Raw genomic sequence first — 25,461 nt, 5'->3', positions numbered from 1 at the left:
GTATGCTCGTCAAATGAGGTGGCGACAACGGCACTACGTTGCGCAAGATCATTGCCAAGACCGACAATGCTTTTCGCCTCGTGCGAACGCCTTTGTGCTGTGTCACTTCACCTACACGGTGGCAATGCACAACTGGCTCAGAGCCGAGCGGGAAAAGCTTAATGCCCTCATTAGAAAATTTGTCAAGAGAGCCCTCGCGCTGCCCGTCAGAACGCGTACCGAGGACCTCCTTCGGCTCGGCATACACAACACCATGGAGGAGATAACCGAGGCCCAGGAACGGGCCCAGCTAACTCCGCTGGCTACCACGCCGGCCGGCAGGCATATCCTCGAGATCGGACTCGCACCCACAAAGAACTTTGCAGCAAACGCCAAGATCCCCAGAGAAATATGCGAGGAGATCGTGGTCGCCCCTTTGCCCCGCACCGTTCCTCCAGTTCACAACGCAGGTCGTCGCAAGGCAAGAGCATTTGATATACCGAAGCAAATAAACAAGGACAAGATCGAAGCAAGCTTCGTGGAGGCAACTGCATACCGTGACGGCAAGGCTTTTGCGGTTTCCGCCGTGGACATGCTGGGAAAGTCATCCACTGTGCTTCCATCCGGACGACAAACCCCGAGGTGGCCGAGCAAGTGGCCATTGCAGTCGCCACGGAAGACGGTCGGAGATAAAGGGTGTATCGCGATTCGAAAATGGCCATGAGGGCATCCCAGAAACGCCGGGTAGCCCGGCAGGTAATTCAAATTCTGAAAGGTATCAAGCACGGCGACACCTCCATACACTCCAACCTTTGGTTCCCTGCCCACGTCGGGGCGATTGAGGGAGTTCCTCCGAACCCCAACGAGTCTGCCCACGAGGCTGCGCGTGGCTTTACCGACAGCGCTGCCCTCGGATCGGTCGACTCTCTCCCCGGACACAGAGACGCTCGTATCATGCACAATGAACTTACTAAATTCTTTTACTTAGAGAGAAGGGTTTTTTGCCGCCCAACTCCAAGCTAAGCAGGCCGCAGGCGGTCACCCTCAGACTTCTGCAAACGAACTCCTACTCAAATCCGGCGTCCATTAACAGCATATATCCCGAGATTTATCTGGATTGTTCTTGCATGGCCTGTAGGGAGGTTGCTACTTTGCCTCATATGCTCTGGGAGTGGGAGTCACTGGGTCCGAAGTTCACCAAGGAAGAGTGGGACGCGCTCCTGCGAAGTCCTGTCTTTGAGGACCAAATCCTGGCCGTCCAACGCGCCCGCGAAGCCGGCAAGCTAGACATGTCAGTCCCATCTTGGGATTTGCAGGGTGCGTGTTTTATCGCGTTTAGCTGGACCCAATAAAAGTTTATTTACTCACTCACTCACTCACTCACTCACTCACTCACTCACTCACTCACTCACTCACTCACTCACTAATGTGTCTGATGATCGTTTCCTGCGAAGTGCTTCAATGATCGCTAGGTTCAATTTCTCTGTATTTTTACCCGTGCAACTGACAGAAAGCACAAACATGAGAATGGGACACACACGGCGCTGACGTACAACTGCGTTTTTTGGGAACACACAATTGCTTTTTGACGCCTTACATCAACTTCAAGCCTTACTTTTTCTGTTGGACAACGTTTCCGAATTGACTGGGCCATTAGGCATGTGGATGCAGTCATGATGCCGTCACGGTCATTGCATCGTCGTAATTCCTGCTTCGTCACCTGATACTCATCAAGCCATCGTTGCAATGCCATCGCCTTCATGCGGTTTTTATGCATTCATTGTAATACCGTCGTTATGACGCCGCCTTGGTCATTCCATCGTATTTACTCCAGTTCGTCGTCACATTACTTTCATAGAGTCGTCATCATGCCATCGTCGCCACAGAGTCATGGTCAGATGATCTTCGTTGCGCCATTGCGTCATCCTATTGTCATCCTATTGTGGACACTCCATCATTGTCATTCCGCAATGGTCGTGCATCGTTTGTCATTTGTTCGTTGTCAAATCATTTTGAGATGCCATCTTGGTCTTTCTATCACCGCGCTAACTTTGTCACCGGACTATCGTCGAGCCGTCATCGCCACGCATCGTCAGGGCGCTGTCATCATCATGTCATTGTCGGTATGCTGTCATCCTCACTCTGTCCCCTTACTAATGTCATCACTTCACAAACGTCATCCTATTGTCCTCATGAAATTATCGTCATACCAGTTTCGTCGTTCCTTTTGATGTCACCAGTTCTTTGAGATTCTACCCGCTTTGTTGTGGCGCAGGGCATCGGAGTTGCGCAGCTAAGCACGAAGTCGCGGGATTGAATCCAAGCGACGGCGGCGGCATTTAGATGAGCCCGAAGTGGTAAAACGTCCATGTACCACGGATTGGGTGTACGTTAGAGAACCTCAGGTGGTAAAAATAAGCCACAGACGTGTCTAATACCCGTAAGGTGGTTTTGGGGGTCGTGAAACGCCAGAAATAATTCGCCGTTCTATCGTAATAGTGCTTTCGTCATTAATTCGTGCTTATGCCAGCGTTCTCATTACATCTTCCTGATTACGTAGTCGTCTGACAGTCGTCATGCATTGGTTATCATACTGTCGCCCTGATGCAGTCGTCATGGTTGAACCGCCGTCATTCCGTCGTCTTGATCTAGTTGTTGTGGTACCGTCTTCGTGGCGCCTTCGTTGTGATAGTGTTCGTCATATAGTGGTTGCCATGCCATTGTTATTATACATTCGTCATATTCCCATTGTCCCCATTCCGTCGTCTCAAGCAATTGTCGTTACAGCAGCGTCATTATTTCAGAATCGTCACATCCTTCACGTCGTGCCGCCACTGTCTATGTGCCTTCGTCGTTCGGTCGATGTCGTTCTTTGGTCGTCTTTCCATTATGGTTACTGGGTCATCGTGAGATGCCGTCATACTCACGGTTGCCCATAAAAAAGTAAGAGTCATAGCAAAGTTCGCCAATACTAGAGAAGGTGCATGTCGCATATACTCAGAGCAAGGAAATTTAAGAATGACCACAGCAGATTCTCAGCAATAAGCATGCTTTCAGCAATATAGTGTCTCATTACACTTATTCTACGCTATTCGCAGTACCGTCGATAGTAATCGTGAGATAGGTGCTGTCCAACTTTTCTTATTTGATTCTGTGTTCCCTGTTATTGCACATTTCCTTCGTGATGACTCTGATGAATATATTTCGTTTCATTTCATTGGCTCAATCGCAGTTCACAATGAAATGGGCAACGTGACCCACAAAGCGCTCGCTTCTGCAGGTCCAACCAAGTATACGCGAGAAAAACATGCAAAAGAAAACCGTATGCACAGGCCCTCTGCACATGCTCGATTAGTTTTAATGCTGCATGCTGACTAAAACTTCAAAGTTGAGCAAACTTTTGCCATAATCTCCATATTGTAATAAAACACTGTCCAATAGAAATGCCTTAGGTCAGGTCATTGTCATCTACCCCTCAACATAAGCCCTGGTTTTATAATTGTTTCGTTTCGTATGTCAGTTACTATTATCTTCGGCAATACAAGTTCAAGATAGCACCACATGAGCACAATTAACGACGCGGGCTTGAAGTGATCGTTATATAAGTCGAGCCTTTGTTTTTTCTTGTACCTTAGGCCGCACGCCCTCCGAGCCTGTTCTAAATGTCTTGATAAGGTGCAAGGTTGCAAAACAATTATCACTTTGAAAATATGGTACATGCAATTGTCCATGCAGCAAATCGGACTTGAGGAGGGCACCTTTATTCGCATGAGTTCAATAATAGTGCTCACCAAATCAGCTGATAAAGCCCATGAAATATTTTAATAGAGATAATAAAATATATTTTAATAGGGTAGCTTTCTGTAGATTTAAAGGTGCAATCATATGATCTAAAATTTTCTAAAAAACTTGGATACTGACAAACTTCGCTCGGCGGGTGCGTTATCTGCGCGTTATATCTTCAAATGGCTGTGTTGAACTTTGAAAGGCACACTGGTGACGATCAGCTGAACGAAATACCGTACTTTACAGCAGTTTGAAGTTGGGCTCCGTTGTTTAGCACCAACGTTACAATAGCGGGTATATTAAAAGCACATAGATGAGCCGGACTCCGTTGTGTCAAGAGCTACGCAAGCTGTATGGGATCGCCTTCTAACCTTTCGCAACATACGTAGCCACTACCGCCTAGGCCATTTAACTTTCCTGCATCTAATAAACAAATCCCCGTGCAGGTTCGAGGTGCTGTGGCGACAGCTGCAGACTCAAACCTTTCCGTGTCATCACCACCTTCCCCTCATCCACCCCTTTATCTACCTCGCCTCTAGCTGTAAATTTTGCTCCTCAACCTAAGCCGATCCTAATAACACCATGTGGGGGTGCCATAAGCACCCCCTTCCCCGTCCCTCTGTAAATTAATGGGAAGCGAGAAGCAGTGGGAGGCTGCTTTGCGCAGCTCCAGGCCCGATATCCAGGAGGCCATCCTTGGTTGAGCTAAAAGGGTTGCGAGGGACTACCATGGGTAGCACTGTCACCCTTCTGTCCTCTCCCCTCAAAAAGAAAAAACAAGTTTTAAGGACCACCACCACTACATAACGACCGAAAATATGGGCTTCCTTTCTGTGTCCTATAACCCGCATTGCTATTTCGGTATATTCGAGTGTTTATTCAGGAAAATCGTGCCTATTAGAAGTGTAGTGCATCTGGACGGATTTACTAATAACTGAATGCTTACGAGACGCATAATAAGTGACGTACCTTATTATTGCCGTCTCTGTGAATATAATTCTTGATCAACAAGTGAAAAAACCAATAATATTTGAACGTCTAAGGGTTGCGCACAGCCTAATAAAAGTACCATGCGTTTCTAAGTATACGTGTAATAATAGTGAAGAAATATAATCAAGTGCATGAAACATGGCTCGTTTCTTGCCCTAAATATAGTAGCTGTCATCCCATAAAATATAACCAAAGTCAAACGCAGAACGAAACAGTTCACACCCTCAACAAGCAACGGTAGCACACTGGCTTTTGGTGATTGTGTTCTTGTTAAACAACCACCTCCAATATTATTGCGCGCAAACAAATCAAACTCCTGGACCTCGAAAGCCATGACAATACGTGGAAAGGCTCGAAACACCTTGAATAATTGACTTTTATAACTTTTCAGTAGTCCAGTTTTAATTTCGTTTCCCAGAGGGCGTATATGTCAGGACGTCCTGACACAGAAGGTCACCACTGGGGAGCACAGCGTCAGGACTATGTGGCCCATACTCCACCTTTCCCCGTTGCCTGCTATGCTGCTATATCGGTCCATAAAATAGGCAGCAGCCTAGTTGATGGCCTACAAAGCCGGATCAAGTAGAAGTCCATCGCGATACGCATCTCTTGAATGACGTCAGGACATATAAACGAAAACAAAAGTGAAACTGATTCTGGGGCTTGCTGTATATTTTACGAGGCTGGAGTTCATGTTACCACTACTTAAGACGAAAAGACACAAAAGTGAAAGATGTCCGGGAATTTTCAGTGAGGAACAGCATGCACGCCTTCGTGTTATATAAAGTTCCTGAGAGGAAAGTAACGAGCTCTGTGTATTAGACATTAGAGTGCATAGCAATCAAGACAGTAATGCACAGCCCACTCGGAAGCATGATGGAAGCAAATGAACGTTTAATCAGTACTCTAGTGTCTTTGTTCTACCCGCCGCGGTTGCTCAGTGGCTATGTTGTTAGGCTGCTGAGCACAAGGTCGCGGGATCGAATCCTGGCCACGGCGGCCGCATTTCGATGGGGGCGAAATCCTAAAACACCCGTGTACTTAGATTTAGGTGCACATTAAAGAACCCCCGGTGGTCAAAATTTCCGGAGTCTTCCACTACGGCGTGCCTCTATTCAGAAAGTGGTTTTGGCACGTAAAACCACATAATTGAACTGTCTTTATTCTTGTGCTCAAGACGCGGGAGCATGATCAACTCGACGGGAGCTCAGCACGTGTTGGCTTAATGAGATGCTTAGCCATTTGCTTGAGACGGGCCATTCATAGCGGCCAGATCACACGAAGATTTCATACGACTACTCAAATAGATGAGGATAACTGGTCTCCGAGAAGATCACCTCCATAGACGCCAATACAACATATTTTCAAATGAGATTAGGTGTAAGTCTTTGCGGTATTCAATATCTCTTTTCTACGTGCGGAACTGCCTTTAAAAGGTTTCTCTATCTATTTCGATTTCAGGTAGGCGTTGTCGGGCGCACCGGCGCAGGCAAATCGTCACTGCTCATGGCAGTTCTCAGAGTCTTGAACGCATCCGCTGGCTGCATCCGTATCGATAATGTCGACATAACAACGGTGTCGCTCCGTCGACTACGATCCGCTGTCACCATCATCCCACAGGCGAGAAGAAAATTCACTTATTTTGGCTAAATCTACATGACAAGCCAGAAACAATGAAAGGGGCGGGAAATATGCACCTTAGAAAAAGAAAGTCAGTGGAAAAAATATGATAAGCTGATGTCTTCGCCAACCTTTGACTTTATGCGTAGCATTCAAGTTATTAATACGAAAAACGTTCTCATTATTGTGTTCACCTTTTTTGCTTCAAATAGTAAGAAAACCTGTTTGAAAAGATCTGAAGCTAAATATTCCTTCACTGAATATTGGTGCTGGAGCTGCTGGGCCACCTCGATAGCAATGTGCTGACAAATGCTGTGACATACTATACAGAATACATTCCGAAAACTTCAAACAGGTTCAGAACTCGCCTGTACCACAACTTCCGTGCCCAAGGGTAATCCACTATCAGTACCTCTTCTTTAAACAGGTGGGCTTTCGACATCATCATACTTTCAATTAAGGGTAGTTGAAATTCTAAATGGAAAAGAAGGAGTCATCCAAAAGAAAGTCACAGAAACAGCGACAGTGAATTGGACATTGGAACCACAGAATGGAAGGAAGACCATGCAGAGTTACACAAAGGGAAGAAAGAAATTAGAATGGAAAATCTGTACGATAACACAAAGAATCGAGCTGATTCCCGAAGGACAACAACATTCCGGAGTAAATAATGGCAATAAGATGAGGCATGTCTGTGCTGCAGCGAAAATCGGGAGTTCACACATCTTAATGAATAGTGAGGGCCTAGTAAGGCCCTAAGTAAGCTACGCCTTCTATAAGCGTTTATGTTTAAAGCGGACGGAAGCATCAACTGGTCAGTAGCTGGGACAAGTAAGACGCATTTAGGATATTGTGAAAAAAAGCAGGGAAGTTATTGATAGGACCGGATCCGTTGCAGGCATCGTCAAAGGTATAAGTTAGACAAGTTAGGTAGAGAAGTTCTGATGAAAAGAAAGAGATTAAGGAAATGTATACAAAAGTGCTAGAGGTTCCCTTATGAACAGGCTAGGCGACTATTTATCATGTCTCTGTGTCAAAGAGGGGGTCAATACGTCTTAATGGTCATCATCATCCTTTTATTCGCTCTTACTTTGTGTCGAGCAGATTCTTTAGTTGCATTTCCACAAGTACTTATTGAATTGTTAAGCGGTCGCAATGCGCCGGCTTTAGAAATCATGATGCTCGCATACGCATATTATCTTCTTCCGAAATCTGAGCTCCCGAAACAGAGAATGTGGTATGGGCGGAGGGAGGGGGGGGGGGGGGGCACTACACACGTCGTGATTGTAACAATCGCTTGATTGTGGCTCTTCAATAAATATACGCCTATATGGCAGTACTTCTACAAACGCACTGTCAAAGTGGCCTGCTAATAACGAAACTTTATGTGTTGCTTTAAATACAAAGATGCCTCCAACACCGCTAATCATACACCACAGGTGTTTCAATATCTCCCCAGCAATGTGGCCACATGAATGGATGAGAGAATTATTGTTTGTGATGTCGTGAACCCTGCTAGCCGTGGATACGGCACCCAATGCAGGCCCTCGAAAACTTGCTTTCTTTAGTACCTTCCACATACAAACACGCACGTAAAATGTGATTCCGTATGTCTGTGCAAATATTAATAAACTGCAAATAGGATCTAACAAACTGAACAATTATGCACCATTCTCTTTCTCATAAAGTCTGTACGCATACGGTGAGAAATGCCGCTAAAGTAAAAAATAATTTGTGTTTACCATTTTAGAGATATATGTGTTTTTACGAACGCAGCAGACGCTGCGTAAACCGGCAATGGGCGATCTAAAATTTCTGACTAACTTTTATATAATAGGACCCTTACTTGACACAAGGCGCACTGCGGGAAGTTTTGGACCCGACTGGTAGTCACTCTGACAGTGACGTGTGGCGTGCACTGGGACAAGCACACCTGACCGAATTCGTCTCGCGCCATTCCATGAACTTACAAATGGATGTGGGAGATGGTGGCAGCAATCTCAGGTAAGGCGCTGAGGCTCTCCTTCCATAAAAGCTTTATGAATTCCAGGTATTTGTGGGAATTCCGGCATAGCGAAGCTTCCGTGCACGCTTACGCGATTGTTGAAGCATGTATAGAGAAATAACAATGATATGTTACGTACCCATATGGTGAAAACGGTAATACCACGGTGAAAGAATTGACAGGTGCCTCAAGGATGCCCGGGAATCGGTTTCTGCCTTGCCCATAGTTTCCGCTTCTCTCCCTAGGGATGAAACACGATAGGGGGACATCACTTTTAACCGCGGAAACAAAGAACTCTAAGGAGGTGATCCCCGGGAGTGTGTCTATATAACTGCGACAAAATGAAAATATTGTGGCCATACAGTCCAGGTGATCACTGCCCAATGTGATCGCTGACCAATGTCATCAAGCAGCTATCCTCGGAGCATAGACAAACTTGACCCCAAACCGCAATGAAGGCACGCCTAGGAGAAAACGGAGCAAACGCATACATCAAGAGCAAATAAATTTCTCCTTGGTAGTGCCTAGTAAAAGTCAGATATTCAAGAAGCAAAAGCCCTAAGATTTTCTCTCTCGCACACGCTCTTACTCGACCCGAGCCTGCGCACAAATGTCGGGCACCTCGGAAAAAGCCACGCCCCGATGAACATACTCGGAGTTGTAAAGACGCGGAGACCTGTCCGCGGTCGCTGCTCGAAGTGCCGTGGTTTTGGCATAACGGGTCGTGTGATAATGGATAACAATAATGGATAATGGATAACAATAATGGAGCCACTTCCACATGCGCGGTATGGAAGCGGGCTATAGCGGTCGATGCGGACGCGGTCGAACGGCCTAACAGGAGGCGGTAGCTGCTGTAGTGCACTAAGAGGTCGCTGCTGAGGGCTCTTGATTTGTTGACAGTTGGTGGAAGGCCAAACATACTGCTTCACAGTATGGTTGGTAGGTTTCACGTCAGTAGTATCGTTCACGAAGCCTTTTGAATGTTTCTAGGACACCGGCGTGGGCGCTTTCAGGGTCGGCATAGAAGTACGCGAAGATAGCGGAGCGCTTGTCACGATAGATAGCCAGAAGCCATTTCCAACCATTGGACATATAGATGCAACAGTAGAGGGTGCTGTCTTCCACGGCAAACTGGGCTGCTTGATGGCGTAGCGTCTACGTTGAAGGAACGCGCGATGGAGCGGCAAGGTAGTGAAACAGCGGGACAAGCGATGGGTCATTGCGCTGCTCGGAGGGCATATGAATGCCCTCCGAGGCTTAGGTCGGGGCTTAGGTCGTAGAGGCAACAGACAGACAAGCCACATCAGGTATCATCGGCGTGCAGGATGACGCGTCAGTGTCGGAATGCTTTTGACCGGAGTGGTATACGACAGAAATACCAGATTCCTGCAAGCAAGGCGCCCAACGACAGATACGACCTGACGGGGCTTTCAAAGAGGAGAGCCAACAAAGGGTGTGATGGTCACGGATGATGTTGAAAAGACGTCCGTAGAAGTAAGGCCGAAACTTTCCCAATACCCAGAAGATGGCGAGGTGTTCCTTCTATGTGATAGAGAATTCAATTCAGCATTCTTATGGGTATGACTGGTCTAAGCCACGACGTATTCTTAACTCGTGGCTTGCCGTTGGAGCGAGACCGCCCCGAGGCCAGCAACACTGGCTTCGGTGTTAACCTCTGTCGGCGCAGTAGGGTGATAATGGCGAAGAACCATCAGGGAAGTGAACGGTCTGCTACATTTTCAAGGGCTACAGCGTGTGCTGACGACCACGTGGAAATGCCTTTGCTTGCGGTAAACAGATTCATCAAGGGTGTGGTGTTAATGGTGAAGTTCCAGACGAATCGACGAAGATAAAACTCAGGCCTATAAAACCTCGAAGGGTCTTGATAGATGTGGGCTTAGGAAGATCGGAGACTGCGCGAAGCTTGTCGAGATCGGTAAGTATGCCGTCTTTCGAGACAACGTAAATCAATATAGTTATTTTTGGGCAGCGAAGTCGCAATTCTTAAGGTTGAGCTGTAAGCTACCTCAATGGAGGCATAGTTAAATGCCACGCAGACGGACGAGATTTGACGGAAGATACTTTGAGAATACAACGAGGTTATCGAAAAACATAAACAAGTTTCCAACTTTTAGCCGTGAAGAAGGCATGGATCATGCGCTCGGACGTAGCGGACGCATTACAGAGCCCGAACAGCATAACGGTAAACTCTTACAGACCTTCGGGAGTGACGAAACTTGTCTTTTGGCGGTCAGCCTCAGCCATGAGAACCTGCCAGTAGCCACAACGGAGATCTAAAGAGGACAAGTATTGTGCACCTTGCTGACAATTATGACCATCGTCTATCCGATGCAGTGAGTAAACGTCTTTTCTGCTAATACTGTTTCGGCGGCGATAATCGATCCAAAAATGCATCGAGCCATCTTTTTTGCGCACTAGAACGACACCTAATAACCACGCACTTTGAGAAGGCTGAATATCTCCGCACTGCAGCACGTAGTCCACTTATTCCGTACTAACTCGGCATCCTTCTCCGGAAGCAAGATGCGAATGCTGTCGCAAGGGTGCATGTGAACTGGTGTCAATGGTATGAGATAAACATGTCATGTGACCCAAGGGTGGTTGGTCGTAGTCGAACGACAAAAAAAACGAAGTCGTTAAGGAGGGTAAGAAGATGCGTTTGATTATACGAAGAAATGTCTCTGGCGACGGGGGCAGTAGGAAAACGGCTGAAGGCGCTGTTGATGAGACAGAAGTTATGGCGTGACCATGTAAACAGGAGGCGCCATCATGTACGTCAATATCTTGAATACACATGACAGCTTGCGCACATTCCAAGGTCTCGCCACCCAGTATTGTTACTGGGTACCGGCGCAGAATACATGTGGGTATGAAAGCGGATTCAGACCTAATAGTGAAGACTGATTTATAGGTCCATGCGGTGACCAAGCATGTCAGTTGGCGTAAACGCAACAGTGGAGTCCGGCACGGCAGCATACGACAGGGTCACAAACACCGAGGTCTCAGCAGGTAAAGCAGTATCAGCGTCAACGAAGACTCTGCGAACGCCGAGGTCGACGCTGACCGCTTTTGACCCACACAATGACCAAAGGGCCACTTGCGCGCAAAAACAATCGATGATTGTCTCAACCGAGGTTGAGATCATGAGAACAGGATGCCAGCACAAAAAACTTCGATCATGTAGATAACGTGTTGGATGACTTCGCGAGTGGTCCATGGTCGTCATGGCGTAGTAGTCTCTTTAACTTAACCTTTACCTGGATCTAATCGTAATATGCACGATATGACTAAATGGCATGACGGTGCTCTTGACACCAATGGCATGAATGTAATTATCTAGGCTCTTGCATCGTCGTGATGCCCTCCTGGTCATTACCTGTATGATATGATGATATGTATGCCATGCATGTACGACCAGACAAGAATTACCTGCATTCAGGGCATGCATGCCATCTTACAACATGCAGGCAGGTGGCGTTATTCATTTCGATTTACGCGTTGTTAACTTGGGTAACCAGTTACGTACTCATGTTTATGCATGTTCATGTTCTCATGCATAGATGTCATACATGACGTTCATGTTCATGTCATGCCATGTTTTTGTTTTCTTGCGCGTGAAGCCATGCGTGCGTATTATTCCTGTTTGGCATGTCATGTGATATGTCATTCTTCATATCATGCATGCAAGTTGCTCTTGTCAAGCCGTAACACCCTAGTCATTCATGTCGCGCATTCTTGTCATTGCATGAATTCTCATATAGGCTCGTCATGAGAAGGGTAAATTTCGCGCATGCCATGTTTCTATTTCATACCTGACATGCAGTATCATTCTTGTAATGTCACGTGATGTCTTTTTCATTTGATGTAATTGCTGACGTATTATTGACGCTATAACATTCATAATGTCATGTCACACATGGCATTTCACGAGGGCATATCAATCACGTCATGTAATCCTATTTGCAGCGATATGTGTAATGTTATGCCTGTTACCGAAGGAGCGAATTGGGATGTTGGTGGCATTCACAGTGACAGAACGTCAATGTTAGGTCTTTAGAAATTGGCTTCTTTGCAGCGTGGCAGAACTGTTTGCTGTCATTTTAGACTACTTCATGGAACACGGCGAATAGCGGTGTGCGCCACGATAGAAAAAAATAGGCGGCACTATGCTCCGTATTGTAGCGTTATACAGGGATTCTAGAGTTCCATAGGCTGCCTAACGGAACGCACGACATCGCCTGTGGTGGTGGGGAGGGTACGCGCACCTATGGGCGTCTTGCGCTGGAGTTTGAGGTATAGTAGCGGCGCCTTGTGGCGGTACGCGATACGTTATCTGGATAGTACCGGCTTGGGTAGTATTTAGCCCTCGCCGTGGTGAAGCACGTATCTAGACCGAGTTTTGCGTCGATTTGCGCTTTTTTTTTGCCCTGTTGCGAGTGCCAAAAGGCTCGTCACTTCTCACAGACCACGGCCACGACAATGCGAGCTAGCCGCAGCCTATAGTTTAACGAAAACGGACTCTCTGTGAGATGTAATGCTTGAAGCAGAAGGAATCGGTGACGCCAATCCGGGGAGACTTAGCTCAGCCTAGAAAAAACGCAATCGTCTTTACTTCTGCGTCGTGGGCTGCCATGAACAAGAAGGCCCTGAATCTCAACATCAGATTCTACCGTTTTCCTTCAAGGCCTCACGAAGTGGAGCATCGGGCGTGCTGGATAGCTGCAGTTCGTCGCGCTGGGTAAGCGAAACTTCGCGCCATGCTGACTGCTTCGCCTGTCTTGAAGCTTGCTTGATTATCTTCGTTCTAAATTTCGGTCTTTTGCGCCTACAGACTCGACGGCAGACCGACTCACGATTTCAAGATTTCACGAGATTCACGATTTGAGACCCGGCCACAGCGTCAATTAACAATTCAAGTGGTGCGAAGTGGTGAAGTGGCCAGGTGTGTGCAAATGACCCCAAATTATCGGGCTGATTCGGTGAAAATTCACTACCCCACTACGAGCAGCACAGGTTAGAGAGTTAAATGGGCGCATCCTTGACCTCAAGCCAGCACTTTCAGGCAGCGCAGCAAGGCACATCGATGTTTGAGCGCAGTCATGAAAAGCTACATCAAGCGAGCAGCGCACGAGCTCGTGCTGCAGCGCGATTCGCACGTAAGTTACTGTGAGCTCATATGTATTGCATCAGTTATTTATCAGTTGCTAAGGGGCAGATGGCCGCTACTACAGTGCAGTCATAACTACTTGTCTAGCGGCATGCAGTCAACAAAGATTGCAGGAGGCCCGCCGTTTCGCGGCATGTCGAAAGACCGCTGCCATCGTGGCGCGTACGGTCGTGCGCTCGAGCAGTTCGGTACACATAATATCTGCTTATCGCTGCTGTGAATTCATTTATAGCAAGCATTTTCTCGCGTTTGTGCGCCTGAACCTTACCTGAAGTTCAACTTCGTACGCGACTCGCTTCAATTGCGATTGACACCACGCTAAAACTTCGCCGCTTATTTCTTGAACGGCATACACGTATTCGGCGTTTCATAATTTATTGCCTTTACGCAGCGTGCCACCCCTTAAAAAATCTTCGGCGTCTGGTATTCGCGGCAAGCCGTTGTACAACAAAACCTAAAGTGGCGGGTCCATATTGTAAACGTGCTTTTCGAAGCAGACGACCGAGCTTGGTACTACCCAGTTCAGGACAGAAGGCGCTTTTTAGCACAATTTGCGCAGCGCCCCCTGGGCAATGCAAGAGCCTCACAGCTATGGTAAAATTTGGGAAGCAAAAGAGCTGGCTTGGATCAACGCATCTGAGTGCGCACGAACGCTCTCATCCATGAGTGCGCGCCGACCAGTCTCACTGATATTACTCGGTGGCCAGCCTTTTTACGGCGTTCCCGTGGACGCTGCCACGTTGGATCACGTGGTGACGCGTCCATTGCTTGCCTCAGCTGCTTACGTTGCCTCTGTCTTTGCAATGAACGTCCATGACGCTGGTACGGCTTTGAAAAGCTGTTTGATTCTTTATTTAGCAAATACTTTTAAGCAGCGGTTTGTCACGTTTCCGACTCGGTAAAGTTACCCGGACGGTCACTGTGTAATAGTTTATTTTCTGCATATTCGCTTGCGAATGTGCTCAGTCGCGATAGATTTGTTTTTTCTCGGCACAAGGCTTGTAACGTAGATATTCTGTATGTTGTGATAACTTGTACCAGATAGGCATTATCGCTAGTCACTCGCTTACTGTGCGGACCATTACGAAACGTTCAGCTTCGAACATTAGTGTGCTGTTGGGGTAGTCGGCGTCATCCATGGTTTAATGCTTATTCAAGTGTGCGTACGTTAACTTAGTCTTTACACTTGGACGATAGAGGGGGCGTGAATTTGCATGTGTGTTGGGGCGGATGTGTGTGGATAACTTGCGGGAAACCTATGTCGAGAAGCGGCGCTACTCCCTTTGTCACCGTATAACGAGCGGGACTCCATCGTCCAGACGTACTGGGCTTGAAGTCCTTTCCTTGGCGATTAGCGCTACATAAAACGCTGGCAAATGAGGGAATTTTCGTATCCTCGAGGGACGCCGTGCAATACCAGGAGTCGACAACACAGGCAATCCGTATGTAGCAGCGGTCGGGGAGTTTGCACACATTCATTCCATTCCCTAATATGCGAGTCACAATTTTGCAGCCAACTACTGCAGATGTCTTCACTTCACCGCTCCATATTCTGCAGCATGAATGGAGCAGAGTGCGTTAGCGAAAACCCAGTTGCATTTCATGAGCTTATTGCACAGATGCAGGGAAGAAGAGGTAATGGTTTTATTTTCATGCGCTTTCTTTGAGGCAGCGTCATGTGCGCCGCCGAAAGCGCCATTTCGTTTCTCTAGAGCAAAGTGCTTCGCGGAAAGCGTAAATGTACCGTTGCGGCGTTGCAGTTTGGTCTAGCGGAACGAGATGCCGCTTTCGGTGGCGCAGCGCACGTTGCCTCAGGGAAAGCGCACGAATACGAAACCATTATCCCTTGTTCCCTGCTACTGTGCGATCATCTGTCCGAACAGCAACTGAGTGTTCGCTACCGCACTCTTCTGCATTCATGCTGCAAAATGTGGAGACGCGAGAGCATGAAATAGCAGGATCGCGGCGCTGGAACACGGTAGAAAAGGCCATTGTTTTCTTATCTTAGTTGACAAATACATGAGGCGGAAACAAGGCAACGAAATGGGGGTACCCTTACATCTACGGTACGAAGTAAAGTTAAACATTAAGTACGAGGCTTTTCTTTCGAGGAGCCCGAGCAAAAGCCGCTTGGTCTGAAATTTGAGCTCTTTCCACCGCGTGTAGGGATCTAATACTTAGCAGACACGATCGTTAGCGCGCATTGCAAGCAGTGTGCTCGCCTGCCCAAAATGGGCAGGCGTGATGAGGGGCCCTTACCAGGTCCCATCCCAAATTTTGATTATACGCTGAAAGTTTTTACGTGTCCCCTATGGAGCATTCCGCCACAAAAATTTTTGACATCGGCTCGTTATTAGCCGAGATAGAAATATTTCAGTGCTGCAGACCCATGATTTCAGCTGGCAAGCTCCACTGCCAAGCGAGACACTCTCTCCAGTCGCAGCGTCTAGCCTTCGAAAGCGAAATTCCTTCCAGGCGTCCTCCCACACCGCACCCCAAGGATCACGTGGCGCATACGTCACGGGCCCCGCCTTCATTTTTTGTGCTCGCCTTTTTTTTTTGCGGAGCTGAGCATTTTTGCTAACGCCGTTGCACGCGAGCTGTTGTGATTGTCTCGCTTCGCGCAGCGCGGAATTTAGCGAGGGCATATGAGGACATATGACTAGCGGTATATTTCAGTGCTACACGAATACTGAGGCAGGCACAAGTGGATCGCAGAGCATTGTGACGTGCTGGAGCACGGTAGAAAACGGCATAGTTTCCATAACCGCGCACGTGACTCTACTACCAAGGGAACAAGCAGACGAAGCGCAAGTGCATTTCTTTTGCCTCGGTGCCAGTAAAACAAAAATTACGCAGAGACTCCTTTTGAGTGTTTTATTATTTCTCTAAACTTCAATTCGTCAATTCAAGCAACAGATAACACAAATAACAGATATTACATTGAGCAATTCTCGAAGTCACGTGTCTCGATGATTGACGCCACATTGCGAACACGACTACGTAGGCGCAGGAACACGTGTACATCACGGTCCGGTTTGGAAGACGGTCGCCGCGAGGGAAAGGGACAACGGCGTTTAGATTGAAATTTCAGACCTTTCCGCGGCACGTAGCGATGTAATACATTGCGAAGACAATCGTGAACGCGCATTGCATGCTCTGCGCTTGACAGCTCAAAATGGCCAGACTTGGTGAGAGGCCCTTTAAAAGAAGACGTGTGAAGTAGTTGGCCGCAAAAATACATGCTAGCATAACGTGGCATGCATGGAATGAACCTGCCAGGTGAAATTCAGGGACTGCTGCTATATAAGCACTGTCTTTGTTGCTGGCCACTTCGTGATGTACGGCTTTTTTCGAAGCCAGCAAATTTCACTTATTTGGCAGTGTTTTATTGCTAACCTCCAAAAAAGCACGTCAACCCTTCAACGTTGGGAAAAGTTCGTACCGCTCGTTACACAGACATTAGGGGACTGGCGCCACTTTCTGACGTACCAAGCTTCACGGACATTATCTGCACACATCCACCCCTGCTCACACTCGAAACATACACCCATTCTAGCTCCAACCTATGAAGAATATATGAATGGACGCACTTTTGAATCAATGCCTCGAAGCTTCCGTCACCGCAAGTAGGCCAACAGTATATGAATGCACGAAGCTGGTCGTTTCGTCACAGTCATCAGAGTAAGCGAGTGACTAGCGATAATATGCCTTTGCTACAAATTATTACAACCTACAGAACATCTATGCTTCACGCCTTCAGCGCAGCAAGAAAAACAAAACCTATCGCCATTGAGCACACCCGCGAGCGATTAGCGCGAAAATAAACAATCCCATAGTAATCAGACCGACGAATGGTACTGAGTCAGAGACACGACAAACGTCTGCATCAAAGCCTTTGCCTCATAAATAACGAATAATAACACGCTGATCTTGATCAATTCATGAGGTAGAACGTTTGAGCAGTTTAGAATATATTTCTAGACTAGCTTTTTTGTACGACTATTGCATACGTGGCTCGCACTGTTTGGACAAAGGCGTATTGAACTCCGAAAGCTCATAAACTTAATCTGAAGCTGGGCCCAAACCTTTTTGCCGTCTACCCAGTCACCGTGTACGATTTCAGCCTGCATAAAATGTTTCCTCAGCCGCACCAGCGTCATCGGCATGTATTGTAAGCACTGAGGAAGATGAGTACAGCAGTTGACGCGTCCACACGTGATCAAACATGTCCCACGCCCACGGGAGTGCCAAGAAACGGATCTACAGAATTCCCAACTAGAGCCATTCTGTGCTACAGACCCTCCTGAACAGCGGCACTTTCGGTAGCACATGATTATATCGGAGGCAGCTCGGTGCCATTCGTGCAAATTTGTGTAGGAAGCATGGTCTGCGAGATTGTGCATCCCGTGCATTTGTTTGGACATGCTTCAGTTCAGGGCCACAACTGCCTCAAAAATACGAAGGGCAGACATCTGCACGTGAAATTGCACATTTTTCCCGGCAGGTAGTGCAATAATGAGAGGACGAAAACCTGCACCATTCACTGCTGTTGTTTACAGAGTCAAGTTTAGGTCGCGCTTGCTCGCTTTCGCATTCAAAATACTATTTCGCACAGTTGGGTGTTTTCAGTGTAGCAGGGTGCGGCCGGTGCAGTCGGATACGTTTCGCCTTAAATCAGCGCTCTCTCGTCCTGCACTTCTGCGCATGCGCTACGGCAACAGCTGTGCGCCGCGCTTCTTCGGGTCACGTTCAACGCGCTAGGTAGGGGTAACCTTCGGCGATGCTGGCATCGCTGGCGAGGCGCATCCGAATGCGCCGGGCGCAGCCTGGGATACTGAAGACGCCAGATTATATAGGGTGTACCAGCTAACTTTAGCCAGAGTTTAAAATTATGCCGACGACTCTGCGACGACGCGACCAAATGCAGGTAGCTGGCTATTCCATAGAAGAGGTCACAATATTTTACAGCGAAGCTCTATACGATGTAAATATACCTGGTAGCGAAGTTTCCATAGGAGCCCATACTTTCAAAGCATGGCGGTCCATCGGCGGATGGATGGATGGATGTTATGAGCGTCCCTTTTGGAACGGGGTGGTGGGTAGCGCCACCAAGCTCTTGCTACTATGCTGCCTAATATCCTGCCTAGGTTAACCAATGAAAAAAGAAAAAAAAACACTATGAACTGCCGCGTCCAAACTTTCTGATCCCCTATTGCGAAATGTGCTTTTGTACGTCTCCGTCTTTTGTCGTTTCGCTACTTTTCTTCCAACAATCCTCCAATCGCCTCTTACTAATGTCTATTGCTGACCTGTTTGCTTTACCACTGCTCCCGCTGAACCCAAGGGCTTCAAGGAGGCCAGTGGTGCCTAAATCGACCGCTGGGTAGACGTCTTCACATTCTAATAAAATATGCTCCGTCGTTTCCCTAGCTTTACCGCAGCAAGCACATGCTTCTTCTTCCTTCTTATATCTCGCTTTATAGGCGCGTGTTCTAAGGCATCCCGATCTCGCTTCGAAAAGTAATGAGCTTCCCTTTGAGTTATCATAAATGGTTTCTTTCCTGATTTCGTTTTTTCCCTCTTAAGTAGTTACTCATGCCAGGTTTCTTTTCCATTGCCGCCACCCATGAGATTAATTCAGCCTCTCTGACTTTCCGCTTGACCTTCCTTGTTGCTGTGTTGCCCACTCCACAGGCCGCATACTTGCTGGTAAGCTTCCTAGTTCTTTTCCTCCACTGTGAATCAATGTTTTGCCTGTACAGATACCTGAACACTCTCCCAGCCCATTTACTTTCTTCCATATTTCTCAGCCGTTCTTCATACTCAATTTTACTGCGAGCTTCCCTCACTTCAAAACTAGTCCAGCCCATATCCCCCTGCACAGCTTCATTTCTAGTCTTCCCGTGAGCGCCCAATGCGAGGCGACCCACTGACCTTTGGTTCCCGTCGAGTCCTGATTGTACCCCTGATTTAAAGCAAACAACCGCATTTCCAAAAGTAAGTCTTGGAACCATTACCCCTTTCCACATACCTCGGAGGACCTCGTACCGGCGGTCCATGGGGCTTAGCGCCATCTGTATGTGGTCGGAACACTTCCGGCGGAAGAAAAAATAATGTGACGCCATGTCCGTTAAAAGCAGAATTGACGTCATTTTGTTTTCAAAGGCACGAAATTTGTTTTGTTATCCTGCTTTTGGAGCTATATATTCAAATGCTCCGCCATTTGACTGGATGGGCGTTTCGAGCTTTTAGCGCGAAAAGCGATGCAGGAAAAGCCAGCCGCACGGTTGTCGAAATCGCACCCCTGCCCAGAGCATACTTTCTTTGGAGGCCGACGAAAGCTTTAGGTGCAGAGTGCTGATCCTATCGTCGGACGCCAAGCTCGTTGGCCGGCGCAGTCGCACGAAAACAACTACACAATTATCTGGCGGACGTAACTCACTACTTTTGACTGAACAGATTAAGAAGCGATGAAGCTACCCGCGTCACAAAATTCAGACAAACTTCGACAAGCAAGAAAGCGCAAACTGTGAGGGGGGCGTATTTCAACAGGTGAACTTTACGAGTGCGCCTTTCTGCCGATTTCAAGACGTGCATTGCATTGCGAGTGATGCGAGCATTTCGGCGCCCATCGTTACAGGAAGCGTCAATGCCCCCTGTAACGATGGGCGCCGAAAATAAATGCATTTATTAATAATATTAAAACTGAATAATCTTGTATTTTCTTAACTCGTCACGAATATATAAAATTGACCACAAATTTTATTTTCGTTGAATGAATCTAACTGTGTCTCGCTTGAATTAAAAACGCTTTTTTCTTTCCCAATGTTTGTTCCCTCCAAACATAGTCGCGCTTCAATCGCTGCTCCATTAACCCCCCTTGCTGATGTCGGTGACATTCTGCACTGAACCACTTTTCGCCCGAAGCTTCGCGACCTATTTGGAACGACCTTGCTGTATATCTCTACCGTGCAAAGAAATGTTTGTGCCGTTGTAGTGAGCAAAAAACTCCCCATACGTGGACCGATCCCGACGATAGTGCAATGCCGGCCCGACCCGCGGCGGAGACGAAGCAGGCGTTAAGCACTCCGCATACGTGTACCTATACCGAAGATAGTGCAATGCGGGGCCGACCCTCGGCGGAGATGAAGAAGACATTAAGCACTCCCCATAAGAGGACGTGTCCCAAAGATAGTGCCATGCCGGGCAGACCCTTGGCGAAGGTGCAGTTCGCATTAAGGGACCCCCCCCCCCCCCCCATCCACAGGTTCGCTGGGAATCTTTCTTCACAATGTGGAAGGGCACTGCGATATTTTTGTACTCTGCTTAATGCCATAATTAGTCCAGATTTAATAACAAACTTCTGAAGAAGCGAAGTTAGGCAAACATTCCAATTAGAAAGTTGTAGAGAGCTGTGCGAAACATCTTATGAAACAGTTTCTAATTTTCTATTTGTTAGGTATAAGTGTTTTCCCGTTTATTCAAGATGCCTGCGAAATAAAAAAAAATACCACGTAACATTCCTCTTTGTGGGTCGTGATTGCTTCTCGCAACTCGCTTCTCGCAAAATGTATATTATGCGCTGCAAAATTCCTAATAACGGCCACGAACTGAAAGCACCGTGAAATTATCGGTATAACTGAAGGTGGCCTAGCCGTGCCATTATCATTTTTTTACGCATACATGTTCATTCGTATTGATCTTACATCGTATACGCACATAAGGCAGTATAATTACGCGCACACTGTTATTCAACGCCTGATATAGGCCCGGTTCTTCATCTCCAGGTCTTTCAAAGATTGTGCAGAATTGACACCATACTCTGGCCTGTTTAGATGGACTACACCTGGGGCAGATACTACTTTAAAGATATTTGAATTTCCACGGCCCCGAAAAAAAGATTCAGTTGTTGATATTTAAATTGCTATCTTTACGTTGGAGGCTGCAACTGTGTAACCTAAATCTAGCAGTGGTGATTTGAATACTGTTGGTACCATTTTTGATATATCCAGCGTTAAAACGTTATAATGTTTACATTAGTGCTCCTGTCAGCATTATTCGTAAACGTTCTTCCAGAAATCTCAGATAACGTTTATGGACACAAAATTAAGACAAATTGAAACACCAAAGGTAATATACGTATTGCAAAGGAGAATATGCGGTGCCTATGTGCTTTATTATCCTCTAGGCCAGTAGTTCCTGTGTATCTTCCTCTCCTTCTTGTTCCTTTGTACTGCCGTTTTCGCCCACGTGCATACATGGCTCCAAAGCGCAAATCTGCATGTTTACCCTCTATGCCCTTTCCCTTGTTATTGTCTCTTTTCAAACGAGATGTACGTGTCTTCGATGGCCACATGTCCCTCAATATGGCTGCGTGTTAAATGGTTGAAAGCAGCCTGAGCAAACTAGTGCACTAAAAACAAACGCTGCGCCTAGATTGAACTTCCGATGAGTGTTCTGTTAACCCATTTACAAGCATCGCATTTTGGGGCCTTCCCAGTATTTTAAAGGCTGTGAGAAATACGAATTCTTCTTGGAAAGCCACAAGTGCGGCATACATTTTTTCATGCCACTGTAATTTTTAAGTGAGGCTAATATGTGGTTATTCTGTTGTGGAAATGTGACATGTGATGCCTAATTTCACAAAAAATCAGGAAATCACACAGGTCTCGTTAGTACACGTCTTCAGGTTCAGGTATGTTCAATTATCGGTGAAAATGGGCTTCGAATTTTTAAAGGGACCCGGAACCACCCCTTAGGCTTGGGGAAATAATATGATCCGCGGGTAGCACACGCTGCTGTGAACTTCTCTGCAAAGTTTTGCTGTCGTACTCGGAGCGTAGAGCTCACAAGTGGATCGCGAAGTCACCCTTTTCTCAAACGTTATCTTTTCAACAGAAGCAGGCGTCCTTACTTTTATTAAGCAGGCAGACTTTATAATTTATTTCGTAATAAAGCCGATTCCCATACGTTACTGCTATTGGTAGATGCGGTCGGCTACATATTGTAGATACCGCGGCCGCCACGGAGTGCCGCCACGAGTCTATGGGCTAAGCGCACTGCGGCTCCGTTAGCACAGCCGCGTTTGACTTAATGTTTAGCGCTTCCTAGGCACCAAAGTCTGAAGTCATAAGGTCTACGTTAATATCCAAAGTGAATGTTGAACTCCGTGCCACGGTGAAAATTAGAAGGCGGAGCGTTGTGGGCACGCCCCATTGCTCCGTAGCCGTCGCAGTGCAAGGCATTGAAGAAGGAACGGTAGCACAGCGGAGGCCGCTTCGGCTCAACGCGTTGAAGTAGCTTCTGCGGCAAAGTATTTCTTAAATAGGCTACTTTCACAACAGGCTACTTAGACTTCGATAAAAAAGTGGTTCAGGGCTCCTTTAAGGCGAAAGCTTTACGTGGCTCATTGCAATGGCTCATACCTAAAAAAATCGCAACCATTCCATTGCGTGAATGTGGGCTACCGGCAGAGCTGTCAAAAAAGACAAAGCACGTCACTGAGTGCAAATGTTTACTTGTTTTGGAGCTTTTCCGTATCGCTCTTGTAGAATAGCCTGCGAACGCGCCCAATCGCAACTAATAGCAGCTCAACATGTCGAGGTGTCTAAATTGAAATAAGCCAAGCGTCTCGAGGCAATAGCTTGCCCGCAAGGATCTTATAATCGTGTTCTATACCGCTTGTGAATGTATTCGTCCGGTCCAGAGCGGTTTCAGTTTGAAGAATCAGTGCTAGACGTCTTGTGTTGGAATCCTGCTGGCGGATAATTTTATTAATGTTCATTTAGTTATTTATTACACAGTGCTTTGTTGAAGATGAAGAACTTATAAAGTAGAAGACACGCTTAAAGCCAGAGGAACGAAGTTTAGGCAAATCCATGTACTTACTACAATTTTCATGCTGCCGGAACCATTGCAGCTCTCGTAGATACGAGCAGCAGAGTTCCCTCTACTAATTATTGTATGGAACTGTGGTTTCTTAGCTTTCCTTTTGCTACGCCAGGTCTCAGCCCATGGCTTACTGGCTTGTTTTGTCTGCTCAAAGAGGGCGCAGGAGTATCGAGGCATGGACATTGGGAAGTACATGAGAGGATGGAGATATACAGCTCCGCTGTCCAACGGGACGTCTAGTCGAGTCTTACAAAAATACCATTAACAGCAATGGCTCATACCCCTGTAAGCACGCTAAGGGGCAATGGTTCACACCCCCGTAACCAACGGCCGATGGACCGATACCCCTTAAGCAAGCAAAAATGCAATGACTCATACCGTCATAAGGCAGAGGCTACAAGAGCTCAGCGAAGTGAACCGAACAGGGCATTCATAAATGGATATCATCAACAAAACACACTAAGCAGCGTACGTTTCAATTAAGAACAAGCTGAACAAAAACATCTGAACCATCAATAATGCGTTTCATACTCCTTTGGAAATACGCTACGGCCGAGGATGCTCGCCAAGCGAGAAAAAAGGTGTGACGCGGGAAGCGGCGAGAGCAAGGAGTCGATAGCGAGTGCTGCTTTCCCCTGCTGAGAGCATGCAACGTAAAATCGAAACGAAACGCCGTTGGCGCACGTCTGACCCCACTGTACGAGTGCGGTAAGCCGGAGCTGAGCGACTAAAACGACCTGTAGAAGCCAAACTGCGAATGTAGCAACGGGACGATGCGAGACGGAAACGTGGAGAGGAGGCCGAATTTCGAAGACAACGGTTTGCCGCTGGTTTACTTCGCACTGCAGTTCGTTATGTCTTACAAGTAGTCTGATCCCTCCGATCATATAACTTAATGCATTACCAAGTGTGCAGCAGGCTTTCGTCTTCACGTGTTATGGCAGTGTAAAATGCTGCCTAGCCTTTCTTTCCCTAAATCCGATGAAAAGGGGCTAGCGAGACTTACCCACATGATTGCTCTGAAAAACAATATTTCAACATATGTGAAAGTTGTTTCACATCACAACGTGACCGGTTGCTGAAAGTCGGACTCCGCAATCCGCTCTGATCTTGGTGGCTGGAGGATTTCGCAGATTGCCGAAGTTCACCGTAAGAATTCACAGCTTTCTGGGCCGGACAAATTGAAGCACAACAAAAAAGAGACGCACTCATTCTGTACATTTATGTAGAACTTCTAATAAAGAAGATTGGTAATAGCGCAAATATAGTGACCTTCCTTTCAGAACCTAGACGCTGTCTAGTATGTGCGGGAAAAGCTACCTTCTTGCTGTTGCTGGTTGCGAAAATAAACAAAGAATATAAGTTTTCCTGGTTATTCACTTTGTTTTCTTAATTATTCCAGATTCACATGTATTCTTAGAGGGTTGGTGGATATCAGGATTTAAAAAAAATATATATATATTCTTGGCACAGAGCGATCATCCAAATTATTGTGCACCTACGTTGAAGAAGTCAGTGTATTCAACAATGGTTTATGTGTGTCTTTTGACTGATCTGCCGACTGCAGCACTGTAATGTAGCTCCAAATATTCTACCAAACCAGTGTTGCAATATTTCAGCATTTATAATGCCCTACTATTGAGTCTATCTGCCTTTTTTCGGCTGTATATTTTCAGTGCCGGACAGCGACAGCTTGTATGCCTCGCAAGGGCCCTGCTGCGGCGACCACGTGTGCTGCTCATGGATGAGGCCACGTCACACATGGACAGCGACACTGACAGGATCGTGCAGGCTACGCTACGAGAGAGCTTCGCCTACTGCACCGTACTTACCATCGCGCACAGGCTGGAGACTATACTAGACTACGACAAGTAAGCTGCCTTGCTTTGCTTGTCAGCTGCAGTATGAGGGCACAACGTCCAAAGAGCAGGTGTTCCGTTAGTGTAGGGGTCAAGTCTCGAACACCATAAAAATGAAGTCATGAGACACAGCCGCG

At 47.0% G+C, this 25,461-nt stretch overlaps 1 protein-coding gene across 1 annotated transcript in view; it reads left to right on the top strand.

The window, feature by feature from the left end:
• Nucleotides 1-253: 253 nt before the first annotated feature.
• LOC126534892 (ATP-binding cassette sub-family C member 2-like) overlaps nt 254-25,461 on the top strand; it is a 35,138-nt gene continuing 9,930 nt past the window's right edge. The window contains exons 1-3 of the mRNA XM_072289452.1: nt 254-460; nt 8,213-8,379; nt 25,142-25,336. Coding sequence (XP_072145553.1) covers nt 254-460; nt 8,213-8,379; nt 25,142-25,336 — 569 coding nt within the window. The remainder of the gene's footprint in view (nt 461-8,212; nt 8,380-25,141; nt 25,337-25,461) is intronic.

The sequence above is a fragment of the Dermacentor andersoni genome, chromosome 7, assembly GCF_023375885.2.
Source record: "Dermacentor andersoni chromosome 7, qqDerAnde1_hic_scaffold, whole genome shotgun sequence".
Classification (NCBI taxonomy): Eukaryota; Metazoa; Arthropoda; class Arachnida; order Ixodida; family Ixodidae; genus Dermacentor; species Dermacentor andersoni.
Note: the sequence above shows the minus strand (reverse complement) of the source record. Positions and strands in the feature narration are given on the sequence as shown.